The sequence below is a fragment of the Pongo pygmaeus genome, chromosome 2 (genome assembly GCF_028885625.2).
Source record: "Pongo pygmaeus isolate AG05252 chromosome 2, NHGRI_mPonPyg2-v2.0_pri, whole genome shotgun sequence".
Taxonomy (NCBI): domain Eukaryota; kingdom Metazoa; phylum Chordata; class Mammalia; order Primates; family Hominidae; genus Pongo; species Pongo pygmaeus.
The window spans coordinates 182,107,051-182,120,007 of record NC_085930.1 but is presented as its reverse complement, the minus strand read 5'-3'; the positions used below and the strand labels follow the sequence as shown (position 1 = coordinate 182,120,007).

General features: G+C 36.6%; 1 protein-coding gene across 2 annotated transcripts in view; it reads left to right on the top strand.

The window, feature by feature from the left end:
* Positions 1–12,957, top strand: part of SPATA16 (spermatogenesis associated 16) — a 252,692-nt gene that overhangs the window by 174,861 nt on the left and 64,874 nt on the right. For both annotated transcript variants that reach the window (XM_054483031.1, XM_054483032.1), the window contains exon 6: positions 9,713–9,860. In XM_054483031.1, the coding sequence (XP_054339006.1) occupies positions 9,713–9,860 (148 nt within the window). The remainder of the gene's footprint in view (positions 1–9,712; positions 9,861–12,957) is intronic.

Sequence of the window (12,957 nt, the reverse complement as noted above, 5' to 3'; positions counted from 1 at the left end):
GCTGTAACATTCATATAAGATGCAAATCAGAGATGTAACCAGAGACTGGACAGATAACTTGGAAGTATAGTGGCAGGTCTCTTGAAGTTAGCACTTTATCTCATTTCATTTAATATTACGTGAAGTTGTGATTTTTTCTTGTCACAAAAAAAGCACATAGAAACATATATACGTATATAATGTATGTGGATCTATATATTATACATGTATTTTGACAAGTCCATTGCATTTCTCACAGGTGCAATTATTTCCCCTCTGACACATTTTGATGTTAGGATGAAAGCATGGGAAGTCATGTATAGGAGGCCACCTGTCCCATAAAATTATACTCCTGTGATCTGTTCTTTTTAAAATATAAAGTATTCTGGGAGAGGCCACAACCTGGAGGACATTAATTGCCGACAAATTAAAGAAATAATAAAGAAAAGGCCAGGCGCAGTGGCTCACGCCTGTAATCCCAACACTTTGGGAGGCCTAGGCGGGCGGATCACAAGGTCAAGAGATCAAGACCATCCTGGCCAACATGGTGAAACCCCATCTCTACTAAAAATACAAAAATTAGATAATTGCTTGAACCCAGGAGGTAGAGGTTGCAGTGAGCCAGGATCGCGCCATTGCACTCCAGCCTGGAGACAGAGCGAGACTCCGTCTCAAAAAATAATAATAATAATAAATAATAATAATAATAAATAATAAAGAAAAAGAAAAGGTGTCCGACTGTCAGGCAAAGCTAAAACTTACATAAGAAAAGAAATTACGGGGAGGCAGGAGAAGACCAGAACAAACTGTGAGTAGTATTTCCCCAGCACAGTCATCCCTCTTACTAGATTCCAGATACACTCATTTCTCTTGATCTGCACATCACCAAGGTCATGAGCTACGAGCTTCCAAGATGAACAATTCCCTTCTTAGAAGACTCTGTTTCCTGCTAAAGATTCCACTTCTGCCCTCTGAAGCTCTGTGCAAGGACCTTTCATATATTTGGAATCCCATCTCAGTGCTGGACAGGGCTGTAAACATCATTTACAAGTCAGCATAGCATAATGGCTCAGAGGAAGAGGCCCTAAGATGTAACGGATTTGAATCCCATCTCTGTCATGAAGTAGATATGTGAAATTCACCATGTTGTAGAAGCTCTTTACAGACTGTTTTCCTCAACTATAAAATGGAGTAATAGTGCTTGCTTTCCAGCATTGTTTTAGCAAACTAACAGAATAATTTATCTACAGTACTTAGCCAATGCACAGGTGAAGATTCATTTGATAAATAAATGAGTTTTTCAGGTTTATCAGTAAGCCAAATAAAGTCTGCATAGAGAGAATCTGAGAACACGTTGCTACCTGATGACAGAAAGTTAGTCCTTGAAACCTAAATCTTGTCTCCAGACGAAACGTCCTCAAATCTTTTTAATTTGTTCTCCAATATACACTTCTTCAAAGGTATCCCTATCTTTCCACTCAAAGTCATCTCAAATAATAGCCCAAAAGATAAAACAAATTCTGAGTAGAAAAAGCAGTACAAGTTTGAGAACCAAGTCACCAGGTCTTTGTCCCAACCCTGCCATTAATTAGTTGTGTGTACTGGCAAGGCATACCCCACTTTAAAACCAACGGTCAAGAAATACAATCAAAAAACAACATACAGTTAGGAAAAGAAATACCTACCTTCATACAACTAAATGAAATATAGAGATGAAATGCACAATGACAAAAAACGGTCCCAAGCTGTGTGGACATTTACTACTGAACACAGAGGCTAAAGCTCATTAGTAATACCCAGTTGTCCTTATGGACTAATTGCAGGTAATGTAGCTATTTATTTCTGTGATACCTTTTGGTGATTCATTTTAAGTCATCAAGAATAAAAGCTCTGTGGCATCCTAAAGAGTCTGGAGGCTGCTGAAACCCACACTTGTAACTCTGAGTTTCTTTCAGCTGGCGTTTCTCTAATGTGCAAGCAGAAAATTATTCAGGGTCTATAGAACAAGAACATACTTCAAGTTCTATTTATAAGTTATATATGCTTTGCCATTAAATAAGCTAGACTGACCTAAGCATGTTATTATTTAAGCTCCCCTATCAAAAAGCCGTTCATCTAATTTTTGTAAATGTTTCTCCTCGACACTGGCATGCCAGCTGATAGCATGTCCTAAATCTAATGAGGGGCCAGTGGACAAAACAGTCTTACTTGTGGCCAGTAGGTGTGAGTGATGAATTTTCCATTTTGTGTTAGAATTGTTATAAAGAGGGTCTTGATCTGGTTATGGTTTGATGTGGTCTGTTTGTTTCTCTGTTTGTGCTAGAGTCAAATTCTAGCTGTCTGTGGAGACAGAAATAGATAGTGATGAAAAAAGAAGAAAGGAATCAATACTTGATCTTCTACTTCCAAGAATTTACAATCTAATTAAAAGAATAAAACGTTGCTCACTGTAGAAGAAAGGTTGGCTTAGGGGACTTGGGCTCTCATCTTGCTTTCATTTCTAATTTTGTAACCTCAGAGGAATCACCAGTACTCACCAAGCTTTAGTTTCCTTAGTTATAAAGTTTAGTGATTATGAAATAATATTTTAGATCCCTTCCATGTCCTCAGTTCTATCTTGAAGGACAATGGAAATAACATTTTACTATAAAATATAAATGATTAAAAATTAATGCAGGGTAAATTTTAGGCATTAAGTGCAGAAGTGATTTAGTTAATGGATGCATCACATATAATGAAAACTCTAACCCTAACCATACTGAATGGTAGACAGTAGCTCAAATAATATATTTACACAATTACATGCATGTGTATATACATATATATGTTCTAAAATTATATGGCAGTAACACACTACAAAACTAAATTAAATACTTTAAATTTAATATTATATTTATTATGACTATTTTTAAACAGAAAGGGTTGCAAAGTACAGAATTCAAAAAAGCTATATAAAAGTCCATTTCCCTTGCTACAAGTAACCTGTTTATACAATTTTTAGTGATTTCTAAACAATGCAAATAAAATTTAAATATTTTTATTTAAACTGCTTGAAATATTTATAACTTTCACATCACTGGGCTGACAGAGGTAATGGCAAAGCTGCCAAATATTCTTTTATATTAAGAAAAAATGAAACTTATAGCGAATATTCTTTCATAAAATAGCTTCCATAAATCCAGGGTAATATTTCAGCATCAAAATGTTGATCATTGCAGCAGGGACAAGCAATCAATTATTACATATTCTATTCTGACACACCATTATACTAAAATCATCATAAAAATGTAAATCTTGACTATTACATAAATGATACAGTGATTGTGTTTATAGGGTTGTCTCAAGGTAACATATTTATGAAAATCTGTTTTTAAAATCAATTCTAAATTTCAAGAAAATGAAATCCTCCAAATTAAACCACTATGTATATTTTAAAAATTGAATTTGAAAAACGTAGCTCACAAAATTTTATTTTTCCATTTTCTAGAAAATTATTATCATCATTTAAAATTGCATTATTATTAATATAATAACAAAGAGGTTTATTAGCCATTAAATACTAAAGGTACCTACCTCAATCATTTATAGCTTGCAAGTATAGTACTGCTTCCTTTGAATTTAATAATGTTAACTCTGAAAATAAAACAATAAAACTGTAATATTCAATCACTAGTAATACCTACCCAGATGGATTTTATGAGGACTAAAGGAAATAGCCTATATAAAAGCATTTATCACACTGCTAAATGAAAGGTTGTTGTTTCATCTCTTTAAATGCCATGTTTTTCTTTACTTTTCAAAATAATACACAAGTATTAGTAGATAAAAAGGAATTATGAGAAAGATTCCAAGTTCCAAGTTTTATTTATTAGTATTGGTGTGTTAGGGTAGGCTATTGTAACAAACAACCCCAAATTTCAGAAATTTAAAACAATAGAAAAATAATTTGATTTCTCACTCGTAGTCCAACATGGATGTTTCTGATTGGATCTACTCTAATCAGCAACTTGGGAACCCACAATGCTTCCACTATGTAGTGCCATCTTCCTTCCCACCTGTGAGTCCTTTTTTTTTTTTTTTTTTTGAGACAGAGTCTTGCTCTGTTGCCCAGGCTGGAGTGCAGTGGCCTTAATCTCTGCTCACTGCAACCTCCACTTCCTGGGCTCAAGCAATTCTCCTGCCTCGGCCTCCCAAGTAGCTGGTATTACAGGCGCCCACCACCATGTCTGGCTAATTTTTATATTTTTATTTGTGACAGGGTTTCACCATGTTGGCCAGGCTGGTTTCGAACTCCTGGCCTCAAATGATCTGCCTGCCTTGGCCTCCCAAAGTGCTGGGATTACAGGCATGAGGACCGTGCCTGGCTCAGTCCTCTTTCTTAAGGCAGCTGACAGGAAAAGAAAACAGGAGATTATGCTAGGCAGGGTTTCATGGGCCAGGCCTGAAGAAAGTTAATGTCTCTCCCGCCTCCATTCCATTGGTCCACATTCTGCCACAGTTCACTGTACGGGAGTCTGGAAAATGCCTATTATGTGCCTGCAAGGTAAAGTCATAATTTTCAAAAAAGAAAGTGAAATATAATATTAGAGACTCTAATTCTAAATTCTATAGAATTGTTTAAAGTCATTTAATAAGTCCTTAGAAGGCCAGCCATGGTGGCTCACACCTGTAATCCAGTACTTTGGGAAGCCGAGGCAGAAAGATCACCTGAGGTCAGGAGTTCAAGACCAGCCTGACTAACATGGTGAAACCCCATCTCTATTAAAAATACAAAAACTCACCGGGCATGGTGGTGGGCGCCTGTAGTCCCAGCTACTCAGGAGGCTGCATTGGGAGAATCACTTGAACCCCGGAGTGGGAGGTTGCAGTGAGCCGAGATCTCACCACTGCACTCCAGTCTGGGCTACAGAGCAAAACTCCGTCTCAAAAAAAAAAAAAGCCCTTAGAAAAGTCACTTAAGCCTCTTCAAATCTCAAGAAGTTGGGCTGTAAGATTCCTAAGGTTCCTTCCAGATCTAATCTTCTAAATAAATCAGTTTACTATGATTATAGTCAACCCTAAGACTGGAAGCAATAAAGGAATAATTTGATGATAATCTATAATAATCATTATCACATTTTCTAATTTCAAGTGACAAGATTCCCTCTTAGTAAACCACTTTCATCAAGCACATAGTTCAAAAGTTACAATTTGCCGAACTCCTCCACAAGAAAGAGAAAGGAAGGAAGGAAGGAAGAAAGAAAAAAAGAAAGAAAGAAAGAGAGAGAGAGAGAGAGGGAGGGAGGGGGAAGAGAGAGAAAGAGAAGGAAGGAAGGAAGGGAGAGAGGGAGGGAGGAAGGAAGGAAGGAGAGAGAGAGAGAAACAAAGAAAGAAAGAAAAGAGAGAGAGAGGGAGGGAGGGGAAAAGAGAGAGAAAGAGAAGGAAGGAAGGGAGAGAGGGAGGGAGGAAGGAAGGAGAGAGAGAGAGAGACAGAAAGAAAGAAAGAAAAAGAAAGAAAGAAAGAAAGAAAGAAAGAAAGAAAGAAAGAAAGAAAGGAAGAAAGAAAGGAAGAAAGAAAGGAAGGAAGGAAGGAAGGAAGAAAGAGAAAGAAAGAAAGAAAGAAAGAAAGAAAGAAAGAAAGAAAAAAAGAAAGAAAAAAAAGAAAGAAAGAAAGAAAGGAAGGAAGGAAGAGAAAGAAAGAAAGAGAGAAAGAAACATTATTCTATCATCCTGAAAATGTTTGAGGTTTATAGTTCCTGCCAGCTTAATTCTGGCTACCTTGAGTGCTCTTAAAATTTTACCAGGAGGAATCGGCCCTCTTGAGTTTAGATGAGGGAGATGAATTTTGTTTCTTTTTTGCTGGTCATGTTTCCCCCTACTTTTATTGCTTTTCTTTTCCTCTTGATGGAATATCTCTCCTCCTTGCTTTCCCATGGTGTCTCTTGTACAGTCATCCTGGGCAAGTTGATTTCTAAGGTAGCAAGGGGTTCTTTTTACTTAGCTACAGTACAAGGAGAAATTATTATAAGTTACTGTTTGTAGAGAAAATGAGCTGCCCACTTACACTCTTGGCTTACGTAACTATAATATGAGCTTTACAACTTGATAAATGTGAGAGTAACAATAGAGAGTTATTAGAACTCCCAAAGGTAAACACTTAATTTCAAAGCTTATTTTTGAGTAACAGCAGAGAAAGCATAATTAACAGCAGTGTATATTTAACAACAGGGCACAAGGACGGATTGTTTTCTCCATTTTCTGCACACGTGCAACATTTACTGACATCAGAGAAGTTCACAGGTCCAGAAAGAATGATTCAATTACAGAATATTTATGACAAATTAAGAAGTATCATTTGAAATCTGCTTCCATTTTTAGTATAGCTTATTTTTTACAACCAGCAATTCCTTGTCTGGTCTCTTCCTTTATTTGCAAAATCAAGGAAAATGTTTTATTATAAAAAGTAAATTTAAATCTATCTTTTATATTTTAATGTCTAAGATTATATCAAATCATTCTAGTTTTTAAAGTCCTTAAGTATAATTTTTTAATTTATACATATTAGACTCTTTAAAAAGACAAGTCCAACTCTAAATTGCCAAATTATTATCATCACAAAGTGAAAATTTAATCTTTTGGTATCTAAGCCAAAACAGTAAAAAAAAAATCCTACTATTTTAATTAAATATAAAGGCTAAGTTTTTTCTAGATTATTTCACTAGCTATTCAATAATGCTATTCAAAACCAATAATGCTAAATATATATATATATATGTTATATTACTCTATTTCTTTACAACAGCAATGTAGGACAGGCTCAAAGCCTCAAGATTGTCTGTCTCTAGAAGAATGAAAAATATTAGTACATTAAAACACAAAAGGATGTTTCAGGATCTGGTGCAAGGGTCATCTGTATTCTCATTTCTACTCTATGTTGTACTATTTCTTCCTGGGGCTGTAATAATGTCCTTTAAGAAAGCATCTCCATGGAGAATACAATTTCTATTTGTAAATTACATACTCTGTCTATTTACTCACCCACCTCCTTACCCATCGTCTTCAGGTTGGAGAGCAGAATCCACGGAAGAACCCATCTCTATTGGTTCTCAGTGGGGAAAGAGGGAGGCCGCTCTCCAGCGCATACCCTCCTGAGTGAGAGCCCTGTTAAGGCCTGAAGGCAATGCCTTGAGCATTAAGCCAAGAGTACAGATCCTTCAACAAGCAGATCAAGCTGCCACATGAAAACCTACACTTCTGCCACTTTTTAAAAAGCCGGTGTAGGTTCTTGGGCACGAGTCTTACCATCCCCACTGTGAGATGGCTTCGCCAAGCTACCCTGCCAGCAGTCAGTTAAGCTGCCAGCAGTTGGAAAAGAAATGGGGTGGAGAGAGCGTTTTCTTCTATCCTAGCCTGACTAGGATATCACTAATATCTTTCTGGAAGCAAACTGGAGGATTAGATACCTTTGCTAAAATTTTTAATCCAGAAATTAAAGCAAACTACCCTTCAGCAAGATATTCAGAGACCATCAGAAAGCTGTTTCTGAGTTAGGAACTGTTGTGGGCTGAACTGTATCCCTCCAAAATTCATCTGTTGAAGTCCTAACCCCTAATGCCTCAGAGTGAGACTGCATTCCATTAGCCCCACACTCAGCCACAGTTGGAGACAGAATCTTTAAACAGGTAATTACATTAAAATGAGGGCTTTAGAGTGAACCCTAATCCAACATGACTGCATGCTTATAAAAAGAGGAAATTAGAACACACACACACACACACACACACACACACACACACAGAGGAATGACCATGTGAAGACATGGGGAAAGACAGCCATCTACAAGCCAAGTAGAGAGACCCTCAGAAGAAACCAAACCTGCTGACACCACTGTCTTGGACTTCCAGTCTCCAGAACTGTGAGAAAATAAATGTCTGCTGTTTAAGCCACCCAGTTGGTGGTACTTTGTTGTAGCAACCCTAGGAAACTGATACAGGAACCAATAGCTTAGAAAGGCAGTAAAGTCAGCCATGACCTTAGAACTGAGGTCTAAAGCAGCTTTCCTCCTTGGCACATCACTGCACATAGGCATGTGCAACCACGCGTTTGATGGTCTGGACAGGCCATCCCAGGATCAGTTCCAGCAGTGAACCTATATAGGTAAGCACCAAACTGGAGGAATTATTCTTCCTCCTCAATATAAAATATCTACATTTTTGCTGAAGGATTAATACTTGGTGCCTAAACACCTTACTTGAGTTCCTAATCCACAACTCTGAATCCCAGACCTGCTGCCTGCATTATCCCCATTAGCCTTCCAAAGCTGGCATCCAGGTCTCCACATCCAGCAATTCCTTGTCTGGTCTCTTCCTTTATTTGCCATGCACTCCATCACTAACTCCATCTGAGGGCTGGCTCTGGGTTTGGAAGAACTGCTATGTATTTTCTGTTCCCCATTCAGTTCCTTGAACTTGAACAGGACAATGCTGAAGGCCATGTAAGTTCTAGCATTCAATTATCCAATAATTTGTTGAATTTCATTCAGAAATTTGTCCACCACTAACTTTTACATAATTTTAAGCTAGTCTCAGAGAAAGGAAGACCCTTTGCATCCAGAAAACAATTGCAAAGCTGCTCTTTTACAAGCAATGTAGATGATCATAGAGGCATTTGAAGTCACTAAGAAATGAAGCAAGCAATGAACAAGTTTATTTAGACTTCTCAATTTAAAATCAACTCCCTGTTGTTTTTATTATCAATGGAAAACTTGTTTTCAAAATACTGTGAAGGTAATAATGTAAATTGTTGTTTGTTAAATGGTTTTTTCTCTGTTGAAAAGCTTGTATCTATTATTTTTCCTTATTGTTTGTTGGTACCTTAGTTGTCTGGGAAAATTTCATTCCTATAAATAAAAATGGATTGTTTTATAACATGCTTTTATGTCATATTAAAAAACTGAGGTAACCATAGACACTTCCACATTTTATTCAATGTTCAAGCCTCATTAGAAGGAAAAGTTGTAGGAAAGGAATAAGTTCCTCTTAAAACTTCACATAACTTTCTTTTAGGTCTGTTACAAATAGTAATGGACCTATTTAAAACAGGAAGCTGAGGATGATGGCAGGGCTTTATCAAGAATATGGTACATAAGCAAAAATAATGTAAAGAAATTCTTAAATAGCCAAAGCTACCTTAAACAGCTCTTGTGATCTGGAGGGAAGGGAAGCTTTTCTGGGAGGAAATTGAGGAAGGATTCTTTTTTAATTCCAAAAGGCTTTCCCAGGTATTGGAAAAAGAAAACAAAAAATGCCGTCTGTCTAGTTTGCCGTGTTATTTACAGAATATACTTTAGATATTTAATTTAGTTTTTAAAAGAAATCTCTCCATATTCAAATTGCTCACCAATGTCTGCTCAAGAGTAAGTTAATTAGAATGTCAGACTTAAGAATTTGACTTTTAAAATCAAGTAAAACATGACACCTTAGGAAATAGAATTTATATTTTTATCTTAAAACAAGCTCAGTTTAGAGGTGCCTGTTTACAAACTTTCCTCATTTAATTGATTTTCTTAATATGAAATAGTATTTCCAGAACTAATTAAAATTTTCTTCTAATGAATATTCAAGACCAAAATATGTTATCTTTGCAGTACAGTATATAGATTTTTAAGTCATCCATAAAGGTAATTATATTTTTTACATTCTTAAAAAGTCATATATTGTTATTGATGCAAAATGGGTTGTTTGTTTCCTCTTAGGCCATGATTGAGGAAGCCATCACCAGAGCTGAATCTTTCTCGGTTATGTATACACCATTTGCGACAAAAATAAGAGCTGATAAAATAGAAAAAGTAAAAGATGTTTTCACAAAAACTCATCCTGCATATGCAGAGTATATCTACACAGGTAAGATTCAATATCTTCAAGTTATCAGCTGATATTTTGTTTCCAATAAAACAAATACAGGGTTCTTTCTGGTTTATTAGTTTATTGTTTCTGTTTTAGGAGTACGCTGTTTTCATCTGATGACTTGAAACGGAAAGAAATTTTTAAGGTTTTAAGTAAGGGTAGCCTTATAGTTCTAGCACAATATTTCTTGTACTTTCGTATTTCTATATTTTAAGAAGTAGGGATAAAACCTAGAAAATCTAACAGTTTAAAAAATGGAGGAATGACCTGTGGTAAAATGCCATCTTTCCCCTTATCCTTTATCAGTAAAGGATAATCAGATGATTATAGTATTTTCCTGCTGATGGATTTTTTTTCCAGTCCCTACTATTTCTACTTTTTCCCCCATCTATCTCACACCTCAAACCTTCTTCCTTCCTTATGCTCTTGAATCACTGGTATCCAAATGAGATCTGGATAGCTAAGAGTCCCACAGAGGACACAACTGGTATTACGCTTTTTCACTTTTTTCGTCTTTGGAAATCACTTGTTCTCATTCATTCATGCAAAAAATATTTTGTACTACCTACTGTGCATCAAGTATTATTTTGGTTTAAGAGGAGGATTTTTTTTTTTTGGCATTAAATTAGGAGATACTCAACAATGACTTCCGTGCTAAGAAAATCTCTAAATGCATACACCTGATATCACATCCTTCTATTCAGGCCCCTTCATTCCTTCTCTCAGAGTTTTGGGGCTGAGTCACCGAATTATAATGTTAATGATGTACTCCATTATTGATCACTTTTAAGGTGTCAGACACTCTACATTCATTACCTCTTGATATTCCCATAATCCATGAGGTAAGATGCTTCCCATTTAGGAACAAGAAAACAATAACCAGAGAAGACACATAGCTTTTCCAAAGATGCACAGAAAATTAGACAGGCTTTGGATTTGAACCCGTGAACATGCCATCAAGCTACACTATTTCCATGGGACAAAAACATGAAATGTAGGTCCTATGGATTTCGTACTTTTCTCCACATTCCCTCATGCTCTTCAAGGGAAAGATATCAAATAAATCCCACTAGTGATAACAGAATAGTAAATCCCTAAGGAACAATGGTAATTTGAGGGCAGAGAAAGGGAAGAGGAGAAAGCATAATACGGGCCATAATAAACATTTGTGCTGATTTACTTAGTTTGAGCATTTCATAAGAAAGCAGGTTAAAAAAAAGTCTTCGAACTCATATTTTTTGTTAATTGTTACAAATTATTCATTATTCTTATGAATATTTAAAGGATTTTTTGGAGGATGTATGCTACCAGAACATAAAAGTCATATCTATCTAGCATTATGGAAAAATGAGTTTGATTCAGCTATTTCCATTTCCACTCCCAGATCCATTGGTAACGAAGAGAGATTCACTGAGGAGATCACCAGTTTGCCGATTTCTCTTCTGGTAGAATAAGTTTAGTTATATTTAATCCATTTCACAGAGCAGTCATGAAGATTAATTAATAGTTCGGAAGCACCACTGCCAAGAGTTTAAAAACAATAATAACATTAATGAGCCAGACTCATGTCTCATGTAATTCTATCAAACCTGTTATCAAGATGAATTATGATCTGTTGGCAAGATGATTCATGCTAAAGAATCTTACACTTTGGGAGAGAAGATAATTATAAGTTACTAATGATTGTTTCTATTATTTTATAATTACAAACTGCTAGAGTATGCTAGTGCTATACAGAATCTTGATAGAAAAGACAGCTTCTGGAGGAGGAACGTGAGGTAGAGAAAAGAGTCTAGAATTTCAATTTCGTTGGGACTGATAAAGTTCTTTGCTCTGTGGAAACTGTGCTTTGGGTTAACAATGCTACTGCATTGGTGACATTATTTACCTCTGTTGCAAATTATTAAAGGGTTTCCCCAAAGCCATTGCTGGAATAACAGTGAAAGAACTGTTATTAACTGTATGTGCACAGTCTTGGAGGTATCTCTTTTTCCCCCAGGCAATTCCAAGGTGGCTAAGGGCACACAGCGTGGGAAGAGGAAAGGTCAGGTGTTATTTTTAGCTCTGGACACCTCTCCCAGAAGATGCAGAGAGGTGATTAGAGCTGCATCAGTAGCCGAAGGTAATAGCTAAGAAGTAAGTAACATAAAGACAGATAGGGCCTAGAAGAGTAGACACTTTGTTTTCTTGGTAGTTTCCAAAAACCAGAATCCTCTGATGTCTTTTGGCTGTGTCTCCACCCAAATCTCATCTTGAATTGTAATAACCCCCAAGTGTCAAGGGCATGGCTAGGTGGAGATAATTGAATCATGGGGGTGGTTTCCCCCATACTGTTCTCATGGTAGTAAATAAGTCTCACATGATCTGATGGTTTTATAAATGGGAGTTCCCCTGCACAAGTTCTCCTGCCTGCTGCCATGTAAGATGTGATTTTCTTCCTCCTTTGCCTTCCACCATGATTGTGAGGCCTCCCCAGCCATGTGGAACTATGAGTCAATTAAACCTCTTTCCTTTATAAATTATCCAGTCTTGTGTATGTCTTTATTAGCAGCGTGAGATCAAACTAATGCATCCTCCTATTATCAGCCTTGTAGATCGAATTTAAGAAGCTTCTATCCTGATGAAAATTTATTCAGCTATTTATTGTAACATATATTCATGCAACCAGTATGACTAGACACACAGCAGATGTGTGCAAACATAAGAGTCTATACGTTTTACCTATCTATTTTCTTCTTTGCTCTGCCCAGAGCCAAAATATATTCTGTCTCATCCCAGGGCACTCAGTATAATCCAGTCATTTCTAAAATTAATCTATATTTAGAACCTATCTAACCACATTCACCAGCTTCCTTCTCCTTTTCACGAGTTTTTCTTCTTCCTGTGGTTTGGTTTAGCTTTCATAGAGCTCAAGCACACCCTGTGTCCAAAAGGGTCAGTGAACACATAAGGGAGACATCCTCGTCTCAGTCTGTAGCAGGCTGGTACAGCTGCTTATCAGACGGCTGGTGCTACCTGAGATCAGCTCTGGTGTCTTGAGCAGGACCTGATGGATTCATTTATGTGGCCCATTAAGTGAACCAAGGCACCTACA